Source organism: Epinephelus fuscoguttatus, linkage group LG1 (assembly GCF_011397635.1).
Source record: "Epinephelus fuscoguttatus linkage group LG1, E.fuscoguttatus.final_Chr_v1".
Lineage (NCBI taxonomy): Eukaryota > Metazoa > Chordata > Actinopteri > Perciformes > Serranidae > Epinephelus > Epinephelus fuscoguttatus.
The window spans coordinates 25,697,608-25,719,695 of record NC_064752.1 but is presented as its reverse complement, the minus strand read 5'-3'; the positions used below and the strand labels follow the sequence as shown (position 1 = coordinate 25,719,695).

General features: G+C 39.6%; 1 protein-coding gene across 6 annotated transcripts; it reads left to right on the top strand.

Annotated features, from left to right (window-relative positions):
* Positions 1 to 168: 168 nt before the first annotated feature.
* rab44 (RAB44, member RAS oncogene family) lies at positions 169 to 22,014 on the top strand. 6 transcript variants are annotated; one of them, XM_049585128.1, is made up of 11 exons: positions 169 to 240; positions 580 to 3,119; positions 6,519 to 13,070; positions 14,034 to 14,107; positions 16,699 to 16,787; positions 16,903 to 17,037; positions 17,120 to 17,201; positions 18,690 to 18,804; positions 20,284 to 20,382; positions 20,488 to 20,564; positions 20,687 to 22,014. In XM_049585128.1, the coding sequence occupies exons 2-11, from the start codon at positions 597 to 599 to the stop codon at positions 20,772 to 20,774; spliced, it is 9,834 nt and encodes a 3,277-aa protein (XP_049441085.1). In that variant the 5' UTR covers positions 169 to 240; positions 580 to 596; the 3' UTR covers positions 20,775 to 22,014. The 6 variants fall into 6 exon arrangements, with proteins under 6 accessions (XP_049441085.1, XP_049441077.1, XP_049441120.1 ...); XM_049585120.1 differs by having other exon boundaries at positions 16,900 to 17,037; XM_049585163.1 differs by lacking the exon at positions 580 to 3,119 and having other exon boundaries at positions 202 to 240; positions 11,711 to 13,070; positions 16,900 to 17,037.
* Positions 22,015 to 22,088: the final 74 nt, after the last annotated feature.

The window sequence follows — 22,088 nt, the reverse complement described above, 5'->3', positions numbered from 1 at the left end:
TAATCCAGTAAGATTTTGTAAATACGTGAAATTAAGTTTTATTCAGTTTAGGAAGTACTGTGTGTTGTTGCTGTTGCGTGATAAAGGCTGCAACCATAACCCACACAGGATGTTCTCAGTCATGGTTGCAGTAGAGGAACAACCCACTATGTGTGAAACATATTTATCCTTCAGCACTGCCTGACATGACATTACAAAGCATCTCGTGTCATGAGAGAACAGAAGTGCCAGATTTGGGTGGTAAGTACATGAGGTGTTTAAAGAATTGTGGAAGGCCTGGCCTTTTTTTAATTTCTAGATTAACATTATTGATGTAGTTTATCCTTTTAAAATGAACTGAAAGATGAACAGTTGGGATTATGGTAGTTATGGTAAATACCAAAAATAAGTCTGTATCTTGATTTGTTTGTTAAACAAAGTGATTGTTTTGGATCTTTCACAGTATTAAATGAGACATTCCTTGTACATACTTATTGTAGCATATTTTAATAAAATTCAGGTGTTGCCTGATGCTGATGCACAGTAGATATAAGTTTGATTTGCTGTCACATTGTATAACCGAATGTCTCATGCTTTAAGAGAGAAGATAAGAAGTCATGTCCGCTCAAAGTGCAAAGAAAAAAAGATTTGGTTCACGTCGCCGAGCAGCAAACCAAAATGAAATATCTAAGGGTGATGAGTTCCACACAACGGACAGTACCTTTGTAGCTCAATACCACATACCAGAAGAAAATACTGAGTCATTAAATGAAGTTGCTAGTCCTGACAATTCACAGTCTGAAACACAACCCCTACCTTCACCTGAACTCTCAGGGAACAGGAGAAAACTGGGATCTAGTCGAAGAAATAAAAGACAGCATGTTAAGGACTCGGAGACTGAATCGCACCACAACCCCAGAGAGGAAGTTGAGGAAAAGACCAGGGGAGAGGAAACCACTGAAACGAAACAAATGTCACTTGTAATACAACATAAGAGGCAGGAAGAGTTAAGTCAGGGGGCTGTGGATGATATGTCTGCAACGCATGACGAGTCTTTGTATTCAGCCGTTACACCTTCTGAGGTTCAAAACTCTACAATAAACTATGCAGAGGCTGACCTGGAAAGTTTAATTCCCAAAAGTGAAAATCTGCAAGTAGACCAAGATGAAAATGAGACCAACTCTAGGGTGGTTTCTGACTCTTGTAAATTAGTGGAATATATGCAGGAAGGAAATGACAAATCTGACACTCTTCACAGTGAGGACGTCAAAGAAAGTGAACATCTTGTTGGCATCTCTGAGTTAACTACTTTAAGTGTACTTTCATGCCCAACAGTAGATCCTCAGCTGATTGACCAATTAAATTCCAGGGAAATGCCAGAAGAAAAATTTCCAAATATGTATTCTACAACAGAAAAAGACAGCAATGAAAGAGACGACAACATAGAATTGTTAAAGCAGGATGGAAACTTACAGGGCAACTTCTTAGTGAGTGAGTCACATGTAGAATCAGTTGCTATGCAGTTTTCTACCACACCAGTGATAACCACAGAAAAAATGAGCTCAAGAGAAAACACTGACACTGAATGCAGTGTTTGGCAAGCAGCAATTTCAACAGCAGAAGAGGTGTTACATACAGATGAGGAACAAAATGAACATTTCAACTTATCTGAAGTCAAAGGTGATCATCAGTCAGAAGACGCTGAAAACAAAGTTCGTGAACAAAAGATTAAGCCAACAGAAATACATGAAATCACATCTGAAATGTTGATACATGATGCCACAGAAAATCCTGAAAACCTTACAGACCAAACTGACATGAGTGGCACACAGCAGCCTGAGTTCGTTGTGAAAATCACAGATGATTGTCTCACCAGTAATGAAATTTCAAGTTCTGACAGCAAACAGGATGAGCATCATACAGATGAAAGCAACGCTGAAGCTTTAGAGGAGAAAAATGAGGATTATCATGTATATCATACCAAGAAACCACCAATCAGCAACAAAGAAAGAGTAGACACTGTACTTGGTCAGGTGTATGAGATGGAAGGCCAAGTAGAGGATGATATAAAACTCAGTGTTGAACAAACAGGTCATCAGGAGAAGGATAGACTTTTCTATGAAATGGAGGAGAGTGAGTCCCCCTTACGAACCCTGAAATCAGAAATAAATTCTCCTTTTGATTCCCAACACCAGCAAAATGACACAGACTTCAACCCCCTTGGGAACAGAAGAAAACTGGGGTCTAGTCGTAGAAATAAAGGACGACAACATGTCAAAGACCCTGATGCTGAATCATACCACAAACCTGCAGAGGATGTTGTTGGAAATACCAGGGATAATGAACCCCTTGAAACAACAGAAATGTCACTGACAATAAAAACAGCAATGCAGGGAAAAACAAATGAAACCATGCTGGAAGGAATCAACAAATTTGACACTACTGAGACTGAAGATGTTGGTGATCAAGTTAAAGAAAATGCACTTTGCACTGATATACAGCTTCCCAGTTCGTGTTCTGTAACTGAAAGAAAGGAAAGAGACGAGAACACGGAACTGCTTAAGCAGTGGGGAATTTTGCAGTCCAACGATTTGGTGAGTGAGGGTGTAGAGTCGTCTATCGCATCAGAGATAACCACAGATAATCATGACCCCAGAGAGCATACAGAGCCTGAATGTAGTGTTGAACAAGCACTATTTTCATTGCCAAAAGAAGAGTCACCAACAAATGAGGAACAAAATGAGCATTTCAACTTGTCTGAAGTCAGAGGTGATCATCAGTCAGAGGATGCTGAAAGTAAAGTGCATGAACAGGAAATTAAACCAACAGAAATGCCTCAAACTGAATACTCATCTGAAATGTTGATACATGATGCCACAGAGAATCCTGAAATCACCTCTGGAAACCTGACAGACCAAACTGAAGTCAGTGATACACACCAATCTGAGTTGAGTGTAAACGGTGCTGATGATTCTCCTTTCAAGCAGGACATTTCAAATCCTGATGACAAAGAAGATGAGCGTCCTGTGGAGGAAAGCAACTTTGAGACTTTAGAGCAGAATAATGAGGATTATCATGTTTATGATACCAAGAAAGCACCAATCAGCGACATAGAAAGAGTAGACACTGCGCAAGGTCAGGTGTATGAGATGGGAAGCCGATTAGAGGATGATATAAACCCTAGTGATGAACAAAGAAGTCATCAGGAGAAGGAAGGACACTTTGATAAAATGGAGGTGAGTGAATCCTCTTTACAAACCCTGCAATCAGAAATAAATGCTCCTTTTGATTCCCAACATCATACCAGGGATAATGAACCCCTGGAAACAACAGAAATGTCATTAACAATAGAGACAGCAGTGCAGGAAAAAACAAATGAAACCATGCTGGAAGGAACTGACAAATTCAACACTGCTGAGACTGAAGATGTTAGTGATCAAGTTAAAGAAAAGGAACATGGTGGCACACATATTGGCACTGATGTACCTTTAAGTTCAACAGTAGATCAACAGACGATCGACCAATCAAACATCAGGGAGATGCCAGATGATGAACTAACTAATGTGTGTTCTGTAACTGAAAGAAAGGAAAGAGATGAGAACACGGAACTGCTTAAGCAGTGGGGAATTTTGCAGTCCAACGATTTGATGAGTGAGGGTGTAGAGTCGTCTATCACATCAGAGATAACCACAGATAATCATGACCCCAGAGAGCATACAGAGCCTGAATACAGTGTTGAACAAGCACTATTTTCATTGCCAAAAGAAGAGTCGCCAACAAATGAGGAACAAAATGAGCATTTCAACTTGTCTGAAGTCAATGGTGATCATCAGTCAGAGGATGCTGAAAGTAAAGTGCATGAGCAGGAGATTAAGCCAACAGAAATGCTTCAAACTGAACACTCATCTGAAATGTTGATACATGATGCCACAGAGAATCCTGAAATCATTTCTGAAAACCTGACAGACCAAACTGAAGTCAGTGATACACACCAATCTGAGTGGGTTGCAAAAAGTGCTAATGATTCTCCTCTCAAGCAGGATATTTCAAATCCTGACAACCAACAGGATGAGCATCTTACAAAAGAAAGCAACTTTGAGGTGTTAGAGCAGAAAAAGGAGGATAATCATGCTTATGATATCAAGACACCACCGATCAGCGGCATAGAAAGAGTAGATACTGCACTCAGTCAGGTGTATGAGATGGAAGGCCAATTAGAGGATGATGTAAAACCTAGTGATGAACAAACAGGTCATCAGAAGAAGGAAGGACTCCTTTCTGAAATGGAGGAGAGTGAATCCTCTTTACAAACCCTACAATCAGATACAAATGCTCCTTTTGATTCCCAACATCAGCAAAATGACACAGGCTTCAACCCCCTTGGGAACAGAAGAAAACTGGGGTCTAGCCGCAGAAATAGAGGAAGACGTCATGTCAAGGACCCTGATGCTGAATCATACCATGAACCTACAGAGGATGTTGTTGGAAATACCAGGGATAATGAACCCTTGGAAACAACAGAAATGTCACTGACAATAGGAACAGCAATGCAGGGAGAAACAAGTGAAACCATGCTGGAAGGAATCGACAAATTTGACACTGCTGAGACTGAAGATGTTGGTGATCAAGTTAAAGAAAATAAACTTGTTGGCACTGATGGACTTTCAAGTTCAACAGTAGATCAACAGACAATTGACCAATCAAACATCAGGAAGATACCAGATGAGGAGCTTCCCAGTTCGTGTTCTGTAACTGAAAGAAAGGAAAGAGACGAGAACACGGAACTGCTTAAGCAGTGGGGAATTTTGCAGTCCAACGATTTGGTGAGTGAGGGTGTAGAGTCGTCTATTGCATCAGAGATAACCACAGATAATCATGACCCCAGAGAGCATACAGAGCCTGAATACAGTGTTGAACAAGCACTATTTTCATTGCCAAAAGAAGAGTCGCCAACAAATGAGGAACAAAATGAGCATTTCAACTTGTCTGAAGTCAATGGTGATCATCAGTCAGAGGATGCTGAAAGTAAAGTGCATGAGCAGGAGATTAAGCCAACAGAAATGCTTCAAACTGAACACTCATCTGAAATGTTGATACATGATGCCACAGAGAATCCTGAAATCATTTCTGAAAACCTGACAGACCAAACTGAAGTCAGTGATACACACCAATCTGATTTGATTGAAAAGTGCTAATGATTCTCCTCTCAAGCAGGATATTTCAAATCCTGACAACCAACAGGATGAGCATCATACAAAAGAAAGCAACTTTGAGGTGTTAGAGCAGAAAAAGGAGGATAATCATGCTTATGATATCAAGACACCACCGATCAGCGGCATAGAAAGAGTAGATACTGCACTAGGTCAGGTGTATGAGATGGAAGGCCAATTAGAGGATGATGTAAAACCTAGTGATGAACAAACAGGTCATCAGAAGAAGGAAGGACTCTTCTGAAATGGAGGAGAGTGAATCCTCTTTACAAACCCTACAATCAGATACAAATGCTCCTTTTGATTCCCAACATCAGCAAAATGACACGGGCTTCAACCCCCTTGGGAACAGAAGAAAACTGGGGTCTAGCCGCAGAAATAGAGGAAGACGTCATGTCAAGGACCCTGATGCTGAATCATACCATGAACCTACAGAGGATGTTGTTGGAAATACCAGGGATAATGAACCCTTGAAACAACAGAAATGTCACTGACAATAGAAACAGCAATGCAGGAGAAACAAGTGAAACCATGCTGGAAGGAATCGACAAATTTGACACTGCTGAGACTGAAGATGTTGGTGATCAAGTTAAAGAAAATAAACTTGTTGGCACTGATGGACTTTCAAGTTCAACAGTAGATCAACAGACAATTGACCAATCAAACATCAGGAAGATACCAGATGAGGAGCTTCCCAGTTCGTGTTCTGTAACTGAAAGAAAGGAAAGAGACGAGAACACGGAACTGCTTAAGCAGTGGGGAATTTTGCAGTCCAACGATTTGGTGAGTGAGGGTGTAGAGTCGTCTATCACATCAGAGATAACCACAGATAATCATGACCCCAGAGAGCATACAGAGCCTGAATACAGTGTTGAACAAGCACTATTTTCATTGCCAAAAGAAGAGTTGCCAACAAATGAGGAACAAAATGAGCATTTCAACTTGTCTGAAGTCAGAGGTGATCATCAGTCAGAGGATGCTGAAAGTAAAGTGCATGAACAGGAAATTAAACCAACAGAAATGCCTCAAACTGAATACTCATCTGAAATGTTGATACATGATGCCACAGAGAATCCTGAAATCACCTCTGGAAACCTGACAGACCAAACTGAAGTCAGTGATACACACCAATCTGATTTGATACTGAAAAGTGTTAATGCTTCTCCTACCAATCAGGAAATTTCAAATCCTGATGACAAAGAGGATGAGCATCATACAGAAGAAAGCAATGTTGAGCCTTTAGAGCAGAAAAATGAGGATAATCATGTTTATGATACCAAGAAAGCACCGATCAGCGACATAGAAAGAGTAGACACTGCACTAGGTCAGGTGTCTGAGGTGGAAGGCCAAGTAGAGGATGATGTAAAACCTAGTGATGAACAAACAGATCATCAGGAGAAGGAAGGACTCTTTGATAAAATGGAGGAGAGTGAATCCTCTTTACAAACCCTGCAATCAGAAACAAATGTTCCTTCTGATTCCCAACATCAGCAAAATGACACAGGCTTCAACCCCCTTGGGAACAGAAGAAAACTGGGGTCTAGTCGCAGAAATAGAGGAAGACGTCATGTCAAGGACCCTGATGCTGAATCATACCATGAACCTACAGAGGATGTTGTTGGAAATACCAGGTATAATGAACCCCTTGAAAAAACAGAAATGTCACTGACAATAGAAACAGCAATGCAGGAAAAAACAAGTGAAACCATGCTGGAAGGAATCGACAAATTTGACACTACTGAGGGGGAAGATGGTAGTGATCAAGTTAAAGAAAATGAACATGGTGGCACACTTGTTGGCACTGATTTACATTCAAGTTCAACAGTAGATCAACAGACAGTCAACCAATCAAACATCATGGAGATGCCAGATAAGGAGCTTCCCAGTTTGTGTTCTGTAGCAGAAAAGGAAATGGACGAGGACACAGAGCTGCTCGGGCAGTCAGGAATTTTGCAGTCCAACAATTTGGTGAGTGAGGGTGTAGAGTCGTCTATCACATCAGAGATAACCACAGATAAACATGACCCCAGAGAGCATACAGAGCCTGAATACAGTGTTGAACAAGCAATATTTTCATTGCTAAAAGAAGAGTTGCCCACAAATGAGGAACAAAATGAGCATTTCAACTTGTCTGAAGTCAATGGTGATCATCAGTCACAGGATGCTGACAGTAAAGTGCATGAGCAGGAGATTGAGCTAACAGAAATGCCTCAAACTGAATACTCATCTGAAATGTTGATACATGATGCCACAGAGAATCCTGAAATCATTTCTGAAAACCTGACAGACCAAACCGAAGTCAGTGATGCACATCAATCTGAGTTGAGTGTAAACAGTGCTGATGATTCTCCCTTCAAGCAGGAAATTTTAGATCCTAATGACAAAGAGGATGAGCATCATACAGAAGAAAGCAACTTTGAGACTTCAGAGCAGAAACATGAAGAATATAATGTTTATGATACCAAGACACCACCGATCAGCAACATAGAAAGAGTAGACACTGTACTTGGTCAGGTATATGAGATGGGATGCAGAGTAGAGGATGATATAAAATCTAGTGATGAACAAACAGGTCATCAGGAGAAGGAAGCAGTCTTCTCTGAAATGGAGGAGAGTGAATCCTCTTTACAAACCCTGCAATCAGAAATAAATTCTCCTTTTGACTCTCAACATCAGCAAAATGAAACAGGCCTCAACCCCCTTGGGAACAGAAGAAAACTGGGTTCTAGCCGCAGAAATAAAGGTAGACGTCATGTCAAGGACTCTCATACTGAATCACACCACACACCTTCAGAGGATGTTGTTGGAAATACCAGAGATAATGAACCCCTTGAAACAACAGAAATGTCATTAACAACAGAGACAGCAATGCAGGGAAAAACAAATGAAACCATGCTGGAAGGAATCAACAAATTTGACACTGCTGAGACTGAAGATGTTGGTGATCAAGTTAAAGAAAATGCACTTGGCACTGATATACATTCAAGTTCAACAGAAGATCAACAGACAATCGACCAATTAATTTTCAGGGAGATGCCAGATAAAGAACTTCCTGATGTGTGCTTTGTGCCAGAAAAGGAAAGCAAGGATAGAGACGAGGACACAGAATTGTTGAGGCATGATGGAAATTTACGGACCAACCTTTTAGTGAGTGAATTACATGAGAATTCAGCAAATTTAGAGTCCTCTATCACATCAGAGATAACCGCAGATAAACACAACCCCAGAGAGCATACAGAGCCTGAAGTCAGAGGTGATCATCAGTCAGAGGATGCTGTGAATATAGTGGATGGACAGGAGGTAAAGCAAACACAAATGCTAGAAATGCCTCAAATTGAACAGTCATCTGAAAGGTTGATACATGATGCCACAGAGAATCTTAAAATCACCTCTGGAGACCTTACAGACCAAACTGAAGTCAGTGATACACACCAATCCGAGTTAATTATGAGAAGTGCCAATGATTCTTCTACCAATCAGGAAATTTTAAATCCTGATGAGAAACAGGATGAGCATCATACGAAAGAAAGCAATACTGAGGCTTTAGAGCATATAAATGAAGATTATCATGTTTATGATACCAAGACACCACCGATCAGCAACATAGAGAGAGTAGACACTGCATTCGGTCAGGTGTATGAGATGGAAGGCCAATTAGAGGATGGTATGAAACCCAGTGTTGAACAAACAGGTCATCAGGAAAGGGAAGGAGTCTTCTCTGAAATGGAGGAGAGTGAATCCTCTTTACAAACCCTACAATCAGATACAAATGCTCGTGTTGATTCTCAACATCAGCAAAATGACACAGGCTTCAACCCCCTTGGGAACAGAAGAAAACTGGGGTCTAGCCGCAGAAATAGAGGAAGACGTCATGTCAAGGACTCTGATGCTGAATCATACCATGAACCTACAGATGAAGTTGTTGGAAATACCAGGGATAATGAATCCCTTGAAAAAACAGAAATGTCACTAACAATAGAGACAGCAGTGCAGGAAAAAACAAATGAAACCATGCTGGAAGGAATTGACAAATTTGACACTACTGAGGCTGAAGATGTTACTGGTCAAGTTAAAGAAAATGATCATGTTGTCACACTTGTTGGCACTGATTTACATTCAAGTTCAACAGTAGATCAACAGACGATCGACCAATCAAATGTCAGGGAGATGCCAGATGAAGAACTTCCCAGTTCGTGTTCTGTAGCAGAAAAAGAAAGCAAGGAAACAGACAAGGACACAGAGCTGCTCAAGCAGTCGGGAATTTTACAGACCAACTATTTAATGAGTGAACCACATGTGAAATCAAGAGCTTTAGAGTCCTCGATCACATCAGAGATAACCACAGATAACCTCAGCTCCAGAGAGCATACAGAGCCTGAAGTAAGAGGTGATCATCAGTCAGAGGATGCTGAAAGTCACATGCATGAACAGGAGATTAAGCCAGCAGAAATACATGAAATCACGTCCGAAATGTTGATACATGATGCCACAGAAAATCCTGAAAACCTTACAGACCAAACTGACATGAGTGGCACACAGCAGTCTGAGTTCATTTTGAAAATCACCAATGACTCTCTCACCAGTAATGAAATTTCAAGTTCTGAAAGCAAACAGGATGAGCATCATATGAAAGAAAGCAACGCTGAGGCTTTAGAGCAGAAAAATGAGGATTATCATGTTTATGATACCAAGAAAGCAACAATCAGCGACATAGAAAGAGTAGACACTGCGCAAGGTCAGGTGTGTGAGGTGGAAGGCCAAGTAGAGGATGATGTAAAACCTAGTGATGAACAAACAGATCATCAGGAGAAGGAAGGACTCTTTGATAAAATGGAGGAGAGTGAATCCTCTTTACAAACCCTGCAATCAGAAACAAATGTTCCTTTTGATTCCCAACATCAGCAAAATGACACAGGCTTCAACCCCCTTGGGAACAGAAGAAAACTGGGGTCTAGTCGCAGAAATAGAGGAAGACGTCATGTCAAGGACTCTGATGCTGAATCACACCATGAACCTACAGAGGAAGTTGTTGGAAATACCAGGGATAATAAACCCTTGGAAACATCATTAACAATAGAGACAGCAGTGCAGGAAAAAACAAATGAAACCATGCTGGAAGGAATCGACAAATTACACACTGCTGAGACTGAAGATGTTGGTGATCAAGTTAAAGACAATGAGCATGTTGTCACACTTGTTGGCACCGATGTACATTCAAGTTCAACAGTAGATCAACAGACAATGGGCCAATTAAATTTCAGGGAGATGCCAGATGAAGAACTTCCCAATGTGTGTTCTGCACCAGAAATAGAAAGCAAGGACAGAGACAAGGACACAGGATTGTTAAGGCAGGATGGAAATTTACAGACCAACTTCTTGGTGAGTGAATCACGTGTGGAATCAGCAGATTTAGAGTCCTCTATCACAGCGGAGATAACCACAGATAAACACAGCCAGAGAAAACATACTGAAATTGAATGCATTGTTGAGCAAGCAGTCTTTTCATCATCAAAAGAAGATTTGTCTACAGATGAGGAACATAAAGAGCCAAAAGTCAGAGGAGCTCATCATTTACAGGATGCTGTAAATGAAGAGGAGGTCAAGTCAACACAAGTGCAAGAAATGCATCAAATTGATAACTCCTCAGTTATGGAGATTGAATCTTCTTTACAAACACTACAATCAGAAATGAATACTCCTTTGGACTCCCATCCTCTGGACAATTCTCAGAGTATCAAAGAGCAAACTCAGACAGGCTTCAGTTCCACAGGGAATAGAAGGAAATTGGGGTCAAGCCGAAGAAATAAAGGACGACTGCATGTCGAGGACACGACAAAAATATCTTTGGTAATGGAGACAACGAGGCAGGAAGAATTAAAAGAGCAACCCGGCCTAGACTTCAAATCCGCTGGGGAAATGAGAAAAATTAGATCGGCTGTAAATGATGGAGAAAACACAGACAAGATCTTTGCAGAAGACACACTTTTGTCACAGAATGTGATGGACAACAGTACAAACTTGACAAGAGACATTGCTTCAAGCTCAGGCAAACATGACATAGTCAAATCCAATAAGGAAGTCAGTGATGAGGAAAATAAGCTCATGAAAGAGTGTGATCATTTAAATCAGCTTACAGGATGTGACACAGTTAAAACGGACTTGATACAATCACCAGAAGTCTCAGTTTGGAAAGACGATGCAGACATACAGAGTATCTCTTATCATGATGACAGCGTAACAGCCAGGTTAATTGCTTCAGATGCTCTTGAGCAAGAAGAAGCCTTTCATGTCCAAAACACGGAAGCTTTACCCAGTGACAAAGAAATTAGTATGCAAAAGACAAATGATACATTAGAAACTGTGAGAGATGTCATAATAAAAGACTTAAGTACAGGAGGGGAGGGTTCAATGTATGTACAAGGTTCTGGACAGGATGAGGATAGAGAACATTTTGAAGATTCTATGAAGAAAGATCACGAAGACAGAGAAATTAATGTTGAACTGTTTTCTGCTGAACACAGCAAAACTGATGCTCCATCTGACATTGGTCTTGAGGAAAAGTTAAGAGCAGCGCCAGCTATGGATGTGTCTGAGGAAAGTGGAATTTCCAGCAAACAAGAAAAAACTTGGAGTGAAACTTTGCAAGTAGAACCCAAACAGAGGAGGAGAAAGATGGGCTCTACTCGCCGGAGTCAACTCAATAGAAAACCAGAGGAAAAGAGAACAGAAACAATAGATAGTGACTTTAACACAGAGGCTGACATGAAAAATCTTGACAAGAGGGGAGTAGTGGAGGAGTTACCAGTGACTGTAGCTGCAGAGGTGTCACCCAGTGAAAAAGCAAAACCATCACTGAGTCCTGCCTCCCACAATGAAGAAGTTGTTGATCCTGTTAAGTTTGTTCAGGTAGCTGATGTGAGGCAGAGTGAGAGAAATGTAGATGTTAGTGTGGAGCCATCACAGATAGATGATTTTACAGCCATTGAGGTGGATATAGCATCTGTGCTTGCTGGAGATAACTCAATAAATCCATTGCTCTCTCCTAATACTGAAGACACTACAGAGGAGAGTTTTGTGTCTTTATGTGAGACCACACAGAGTGCACAAAATAATGAGGATAGGCCAGAGAGTGCAAGCGTTACAAATAACCAAGCTCTGAAATCAGCAGAGCAGCCTGATGTGGCAGTTTTGGATATTGTGAAATCTGAAGTCAGAGGAGGAACTGGAGAGGAGCATTTGACTGCCCAGGCTAGTGAAGAAGAGCCAGACAACATGAATGAAGGAGCTCACAATAAAAATCCCGAGGGGAAGAACAGGAGAAGAAAGTTGGGTTCCTCCAGAAGGAATCTCTCATCGCGAACCAAGCGGGAAGACTTGCATCAAAAGCAGGAAGTGGATGATGAGGCAACAGAGGCTGCAACTAATGTGGGAGATGTAAAGACTGAAAGTTTGTCAGGCATCATTGAAGATGAGGAGCAGCTTCACGTGGCAGACAAAGACATTGGCTCTGAAGAAAGGAAAGAAACAGTGTTTGAAACAGAGGAGCATGGCCACACTGGTGAGTCTCAAGAAAATCCTGTTTCTGGTGGCCAACTAGTGGAAACAGAGCATCAACCAACTCCAAATGATCCCTCTGCCATATCATCGTCTTCACCCAAACAAGATTCAGTGTCAGAATTGGCATCTAGTGGGAAAAGAAGAAAAATGGGATCTCACCGGAAGTCACATGGACACCAAAACAATGAAAACCAAACTGCAGGAGGGGACAGAATAACAGATACACAAAATGGGCAAGATGTCAGAGGTACCCGGGATCAAAGTGCCATCAAGACAACTGAAGAGCTGAGAGAAAAGTCCTTGGGCCTGGACAAAATACCAGAGGTAAGCAGCAAGACTCACTTTTCTTTGTAGAATTTTTAGTAGGAATCTTCAATTATGATTCACATTGTGCCTTAACTAATGAACAGACAATTGTTTGCAATGTATTTTAATTAACTTAATACTTATGACCACTTCTTAACAAACTCTCTAAGCATTGTGCGGCTTTATCATATTTATACCATCATGCCTTGAGCCTGAAGTGCATAATTATTATTAGAAATTTGGCTTGTGTGTTCTGAGCACAGTGAGTAGTGTGTGCTGTACTTCCCATTTACATTAAACCTCTTGCACACTGGTCAAGTGTTTGTTGCAAGAAGAACAAAATGACACAATGACCCAAAATGAGGAACGTGCGGTCCATTCGACAAGTTTCACATGCTGAAAAGGAGAACATAAACATGTATGTTGCTTCTTGATCTTTACGGTGGTGTGTATTTTTGTTAAAGTGTTCAGCTGATTCTTGTGCACATAGGAAGTGATGACAGCCAATCAAGAATCTGTGGCAGATGGGCTACCGAAAAAAGCATTTAATGCAAAGCTAAACTTAACAACAGAGAAAAGGCCTTGCACAGATGTTTTTCTTGTGACAAACATCTACTCATTTATTAAAATACTCTTTTTCATGTACAGGTATTTATATAAATGCCCTGTTAAATCGTGGTGGTTTTTAAGAGTATCAGTAGGAGTACAAACAGTACAAATTCCTAAACATTTGATAATATACTCATAACATTTTACAAAACAAACGTTTCACTTCCTCTGTGCTGGGGGATTCCTGGGAAACCTGCAAAATACAAAGTTTGAACCTGCAAATTAAGGTAACACTCTTATCATTTGCAAAAACAAAAGGGAAAACAACATACTGAATATCAAACTATCATAGAATTGAAGATGAGATCTACTATCAAAGTAGAAGCTCCTCTGCTGTCACCTCATGATTGAGATGTTTTTTCATCTGTGCAGGTTGATGAAAGTGACAAGACACCATCATCTAACATCAGCACCTCAAAGGAAGGAGAGCACTCGAGGCCTGTGAGGTAAGTCTGACACTGACAAACAAAGATAAAAACGATGCAGCGTCTGAGGCTTGTCCAGCTAGCTGATTAGCTTAGCACAAAACATTGATTTATCTGGTTGGGTTGGTATGCAAGATGAAGATTTATTCATATCAACATGGATCAAATAAATCTAATACAGCCTCATTTATTTAATCACAGGTACATTAAGTATATAAAGCAATAAACATCCAGCTACAAAAAAATATTGTAGAAAGTCTGATTTTGTACGTAACTGTGCAGGATAATCAGAATCAGGGAATGGTTCTTATATCAAGAGTTCTGTGACGTGTACTACACCCTTTATTTCAACATAAGTCCTTTTTACACAGAGATGGTGCTATAGGGCTATAGCCTCTTTTTTATACCGCACTTTCATTCTTATACAGAACCAAACAATGGCAGCATTATTCTGCTCCAGTGTGTGATTATACACTTCATGCCGGCATCACACAATCAAAAGAGGTGTGACATGTAGCACATCAGCGCCGGCCTCTCTCCATTTCCATCCATTTTCCACAACCGCTTATTCTGCTGGGGGTCGCGGGGGGCTGGACAGTATTCCAGCTGACAATGGGTGAGAGGCAGGGTACACCCTGGACAGGTCTCCAGACTATCACAGGGCTGACATGTAAGAACAGACAACCATTCATGCTCACATTCACACCTACGAGCAATTTAGGGTCACCAATAAACCTACCCTGCATGTCTGTGGAGTACCCAGAGAAAACCCACGCTGACACAGGGAGAACATGCAAGCTCCACACAGAGGGGCTCCCCCCCCCCCCGTCTTGCTGTGAGGCGACAATGCTAACCTCTGCACCACCATGCCGTCAGCCCCTGATGTGACATAAAACAATCATTTACTAGCTGATCTCGTCCTCTGCTCAGAGGGAAAGGAGCTCTCCAATCTCATTGTTTTCCCAACTTGCAGCCTCTGTTCTTCTTCTTTGAGTTAGCCACTAACTGCTAACACCTACTTTTTAAATCTCCTGCGGAGGGTGGCACGCATAGCAAGTCATTAGAAAACAGTCCCATCCTGCCGGCTGTCCTGTTTATATACACACTGTTTCGGCCTCTAACTTAAGCAAGCCTTAAATCTGTATTGATCCTCACTGAGTTCACACGTTACAGTAGCTTAAGAGTCAGAAGTATAAGACAAAGGAAAAAAAATTACCGGGTGATAAATAAAGTTAAACAAGATGAAAAACATGCCAGAACTACAAATAAGATAAAATAAACATAAAAAAAAATTATACACTACACACCTTTTACTTATACAGATACTGTATGTCCATAATAAATAGTTGCAGTAATAGCATAGTTTTTTTAAAAATGTAGAAATATATGTGTATATGTATTATTGCACAGTAACTAGTAAACTATTGCACAAGAAGGAAGTTGCACAAGAATGTTGTATAGTATGAATATAAAGGATATGTTTACGTGCCGATATAATATAATGGCGTAGTAGAATTATGTAATGACAGATATAAAGGACAATTACACAGTATTAAGTATGTGTAATGTGTATATAAAATAATAAATACAATATATTATGCACATATTAAATACATATTTTATTACACACCATATGTATATAATAATTATGTAGAAATATATACTATGTGATAATATTATATATATATATATAATACAAACTCTATAAAGCAGGCTTGTTTTTTTGAGTATGATATTGACATTGTTGGTTTGCTGTGGGTTTTTATCTATCTATCTTTAGAACAGGCTGATTAGCAATCTATAGTGAGTTCACTGCTAGTGTGACTGCAGAAACAGCAGAGATGAAAGTAACATGATGTTGCTGCCACAGAGTCATTCTGTCCCTCAGTGTTACCAATGTAAAATATGAGCTGTTAGAAACATTCATTTGTCTCTCTGACAGTTTAACAGGCAGCTACGGGGGGGGGGGACAGAGGGGTAGCGTGCAGTGACATAGCTGTGGGGTGGTTCTCATTAGTGTGTGCTCCGTTGTAGGCATGTAAAATGAGACGTATGTTTGTAGGCTTGTAAATGATTTAGGAGTGTTTTTCCTGAGGGGAGGTATGTTTGAAATTCTTGGGTTTTTGTTTTTTGTTTTTTCATTTGTATTTGCTACATGCCTTCTGTGAGGTGTGTGTTTGCAAGTATGTTTTTTTTGTATTGATTGAGCCCTTTGTCGAATGTTTAATTAATCCAAGATTGTTTTATTCCTTGGGGGACAATGAAAGCAACACTGACCACAACCGTGCAATATGTCTTTTTGTAAATAATCGTGCTATAATTCACAATAAGACTCCTTATTTTTATCCAATGTGATTATTACTTTAAGTTGATAATGATAACACTTAAAAATTCAAATTGTATCTTCTTTTTTTTTCTGTTATCTCCACTTATAATACAAATATGTGGTAATATTCTGTAGAGTTCAGCAGATTAATTTGTCAGAGAAATCCAAACATTTATTTGGTGGTGGTTTCATATGTCTGACAACTAAAAACTCACCTGACTATTTTTTAGTATGCTGCTGTATACACTGTGTTTGTTTGAACTACGCTTCGTTGTCTGTTCCACAGTGACAAGACGCCTCAACCAGTGACTCCAATTCAACACCGTTCTGCTGATATCCGCCTGGGTCAAGAGAGTCAGACGAAGTTCTCTCTGGGTAAACAGAACATTAATACTTCCACACCAGCAGTCAGAGATAATGAGAGAGGGAAACTGAATATGGAGAAATGGAAATATATTATGTGACCAGATGGTGTTTCTGCTTTCAGCAGGTAATGCCAGAGCAGCAGATCTTAGATCTAACGCTTACAATGTGATGATGATTGGAGACAGCAGTGTGGGCAAAACCTCCTTCATAAAAAGAGCTCAAAGTGGAAAGTTTTCTTTAGATTTACCCGCCTCTGTTGGTAAGATCCCGATCTTTATCCTTTCATATTCTATAAATGTGTGTAAATATACAGAATAATGTTACAAAAATACACTTTGTAGGTCTGGATTCCTGCATGTGGACTGTGGTAGTGGAAGGAAAACCTGTGGTGCTGCAGCTGTGGGATACTGCTGGTCAAGAAAGGTAAGTTTCCTTTTACAGTACAATATTTGGACCAATTATTGCTGTTGTAATCAAACATATGAACATAGGTGAAAGCATTTTGTGAATCATTTTTCAGAATAAATATTTTTTGCAATGTTGAATAAGTAGAGGTGTAGAATTGTTACTATAAACTACATCCAGCATTAACAATAACTATTTATATGTTTTGGGGTCAGACTGATCCATGTCGATCTCAAAATTGCCATGAAAGAAGACAAAATACATTTGTTAGCTTCATGTGCCTCATGACTAGCAGCTGGAAGCACTTCATGATAACCGGTGTTGGTATGATCTGGTAGTCACTTTTTTAGTATCGGGGTAATAGTGGCAATCTTAGGGATGACGTATTTGTTAATGAAGATGTTTGTTTGAAGATGTCTGTAAGAGATCTTAAAACTAAAGGATCATTCCCTGGCTTTATGATGTTCCATGGCTGGTCATTGGCAGGAAGGTCATAGGCCAGAAGTCATTATCTGAGAGGGAAGCATCACTGTCAAAGGTACAGGGTGTTATTTTGTGGTTTAAGATGATCTGATTGTTGTTACAGTGCTTTTTGCCTCTCTGGTGGCCCAGGACAGGTTGTCTCACTGTCACCCAATCTGAAGGCAGCACCCTGGGTTCTTAGCAGTGCATACGCCTCATCGGTCAGCCTAGACTATTGATGAGCACATGCGTAACATCCTCTACACACTTGCTGTTGCAGCACAGTCACAGATACTGCAAATATGGGTTACCACAGGCAGCACCCTCCCTGAATGTGTGCCAGACACTGTGTCGCTCCAAACACATGAGAAGTCTCCCCTCAGGCCACGTTGTAACTTGTTTCAGAACTGGTTTGCTGCACCTCAACGGTGTTTCGTATGCTGGAATTAGCACAACAGACTTGGTTGCAGCAGCAGCAGAAGTGGGGTTAGTGTGGGTGCAGTGTGTGCAGACATGTTGAAATACATGTCAACACTAAAAGGTCTGTTTGGAAATGCAGGTCAGAAGTACAGTAATGTCTCTATAGAGAGCCTTCTTAATGTCAGCATTCAGGTGTAAACACCAAAACTTTATTTGTCACGTAGACTAGTTTTAACCCAGTAAAAACAACAGGCCACTCTACATTTATGTTTTGTCATAAGACAGTTTTAAAAATGCAAATAAAAGGACATCATTTGTGGACTTAAGGTATGATAAATATGTTTTGTGTGTTGCATCGTGGAGGCAATTGCGCAATCAAGTCTTTCCAGGTAAGATGTTCAGAATACTTCTCATGAAAAAAAGCTTCAGAGAAGTCTCTACGAACTTGACTAACGAGAATCATTAGACTGTCAGGCGCAGACGGATACACCCAAACACCCTCAGGCTATGAACTCACAGCGCGTTGTTTGTGTTAAGGATGTTCTTTTTTTTTTTTTTTTTTTTTTAAGATGCTAAATCCCCACACGGGCTGTCTCTGATTACATTCTTTTCTATCCCTCACAGGTTTCACAGCATCACAAGACAGATTTTCCACAAAGCCCAGGCATTTCTCCTGATGTATGACATCACTTGCTCTCAGAGTTTTTCTGCAGTCAGCTACTGGGCAAGCTGTATTCAGGTTCGATTCACTTAAAGCTTTAGTGGTTTTGTTTGTGCTGTGTTCAGGGCGTTTATGGGTGTGTGTGTGTGTGTGTGTCCACAGCGCCCAGGCGAGGTCAGGGCTTTATAAAATGGTAGTGACCAGGAACCAGATTACAATCAGCAGGCACTCGTGAGACTTAGCGCTGAAAATATGTAAATATAGTGAGGCAAGATGCCAAACGAGAGTAAGTCTGGCATAGGCTTTTACTTTTGGTTTCGCTGTTGAGTGTGTTTACAAACAGTAACTGGCAATCCTCCATGGTACAGCTTTAATAATTGTTTTGCAAACTACCTATAAACATTATTTGGATGGCTGTTATAAAGTTGCAACCACTACTGTGTAGTGCATCCAAAATATTTCAACTTTGCAAAAAAGTTGTTGATAGATGCATTACACAGTATTTATTAACAAGATATTATGGTCATCAGTTGCAACTTTATAACAGCCATCTCAATACTGATTATAGACGGTTTACAAACCAATAATTAATCATTAGCAAATACTTAATATAATATATAAATGTTCTAATGTTAACAACAATAAACTGTTAAAGTACCATAAATTATAGCATTACTAATAATTAGTAAACATCATCAATTATATTTCATTATAACTATCAGTTGAGGTTTATTTATTTCTCAATTTGCCATTTATCAATGATGGTTATTATACCAATCCGGTCAACAATTAGGTAGAGTTGTTTTATAAATTTGGAAATATCTGATTAAAGAGTAACTAAACAAGTCTAAAAATGAGACCTAGTGAGGATCAAGAATTGATTCTGAATATTTTCTGAAATAAAACAAAATGACACACTTAAGCGCACATATTTACGTTAACTACAAGCAATGTAAAAATGTCACATATGCATCTTTGCATTCCGACATTGACATTTGAACCTTTTCATTGTACATACAAACAAAATAAAACTTGAGGTATTAAAGATTTCGTAGGATTTAGAGCATATGGGACCTAACTGTCTGAAACGTGTGAACCTGTCTGCAAAGTCAGAGCAGTCCACACACAGGGTGTCTACAGGTCCTTAAGATGTCTTAAATTCAGTGTTACAACAATAAGACCTTTTTGATTCATTGATTTTTTATTTCTCTTAGTGAAAATGAGTGAAGTCTTTCTCTGTAGAAGTCCACATTTCTAATGTTACAAATCTTTAAAAAACTATAATACTGTTATTTTACTTCATACTTTCACCTGCTGGCAAAATGTAGATTGACCTAACTCACTCTAATGACCAACAAAACACTCACCTCTGCACAAGACCACATATATACCAACAACTTACCTGTGATGCTTAAATATGTAAAACATGATTTGTCCAAAAATCTGTCCTAAATCTGGTTAAAGGGTGTCTTGAGCGGGTCTTAAAAAGCATTAATACAATTGTCTGATACCTGTAGACACCCTGCACACTACAATCAAACCACTCTGTGTTTGCAGGAAGATGCTGCAGAGGACGTGATGGTTTTACTTGTTGGGAATAAGAGTGATTGTGCAAAGCAGCAGGTAAAAACTCAGGAGGCGAAAAGTCTCGCTAAGGTACGGATCTGTGGTGTTCCTTCATTCACACTTTTATCTCCGACTATAACTATTTATGTCAGATTATCATCACCCGCACTAAAGGCTCCAGTTTTACCTCCACAGGAATACAACTTTGAATTCATGGAGTGCAGCGCTGCCACAGGTGAAAATGTGGTTCAGTCTTTGGAAACTGTAGCCAGGTAAAATATTTCACATCACTGTCACTGACATTTCCTTTTGTTAGTCACGCCTACAGTACGTGATGTCCCTTTAATGTTCCTGGTTGCGTAATGTTGACATGCTGTTGTTGTGTTGTTGAAAGGATGTTGTGTCAAAGAGATGACACAAGAGAGGAGGCCATAGTGTTACACAAAGAGCCCCAAAAGAAAAAATCATCAGGATGTTGCTGAACGAGACGTGTGTCTGAAAAGTCGGTGAAGAAATCCTGCTCACAGTGGACACACACAACTGGCTGAACTGGCTTTTCAAAGATGAAAACTGGTACTCAAACCATCTTTGTTCTTAATAGTTTTTATCATAAACTATATTCATTTACACAAAAGTATACAAGTTGAATTTCCTTTTCACACTTACCTTCAGATGTTTTATTATTCTACCAAGCCTTATCTTGACAATCTAGAGGACTGTTTAAAGGGACAGTAACCCCCAAATCAAAAATAGGTAAAGTATACTGTTCCACTTTTGGAAATGGAGCATTTTCAGATGAGAGAGGAAGCCACAGAGGTTTTCGATTTGATGTGCGCTCACCCTACATACCATACTGTAGAGATGATGCATGCTTTTTTCACTGACCAGTTTTAAGTGATCAGAGGAATAATTAACACAAATGGCTAATGGATTTCTTTTTAATCATTTTGTGTGTTTTATCTTTTCTTCTTCCTCTCTGCAATAATGAAGCTTCACTCTACTGGTGCAATCCAAATGATCACATCAAGTCAATATTTGTACAGTCTTGTTACAGGTATTTTCATTTCAGGATTCATTAACCAATCTCACTGAGAAACTAAACTTTGAGTATTTAAGCCTGCAGAAATGTTTCTCAGGTACTCAGCTGAAAAAAAGAAGCACCCACAAAGAGTATCCTTAATATTGTACAGCTATTAAGTACTTGTTCTATCATGTCTATACTTAAAGGAACTTTATAATGTTACTTTTATCATACAAATGTATATTAAATGTTGCTTTAAATTTCACTGCTGCTAAATCTTAACAAGCAAATTACCACTTGGAAGTTACAAAACATGGTATCAAAGTGCTATTATCACTTTTTTTTTGTAGAATATTTCGGTGTTTACAAGCAACTTGTGCAATACGCCTGTGAACAAGAGCATCCTTTCATTGTTGTAGCTGTTAAGTTCAGTGTTATTCTGTTATTACATTAAGTTATGATTTTGTACATTTACTATCTGTTCTAAATGAACGGCGTTGGCACCACTCCAGTCGTCACACAGCTGCCAGATAATCATAAATACATTTCATGCCTCTATAATTAAAGACAGAGGTAGTAAAATAAATAACTATACGTTTAATTTATCTCTGTGTATTTCTGTATTACTGGTGTGGTTAAATACCTTTAATCAGATTGTTTTAATGTTTTGCCTCATGCTTAATAAACCTCCAGAATGGCGACTGTGTGCTCACAGAGTTCATTTGTGTCCCTGTGAAAGTTGTGTGTTTGCAGACTGACAAAGACAACTGTGTTC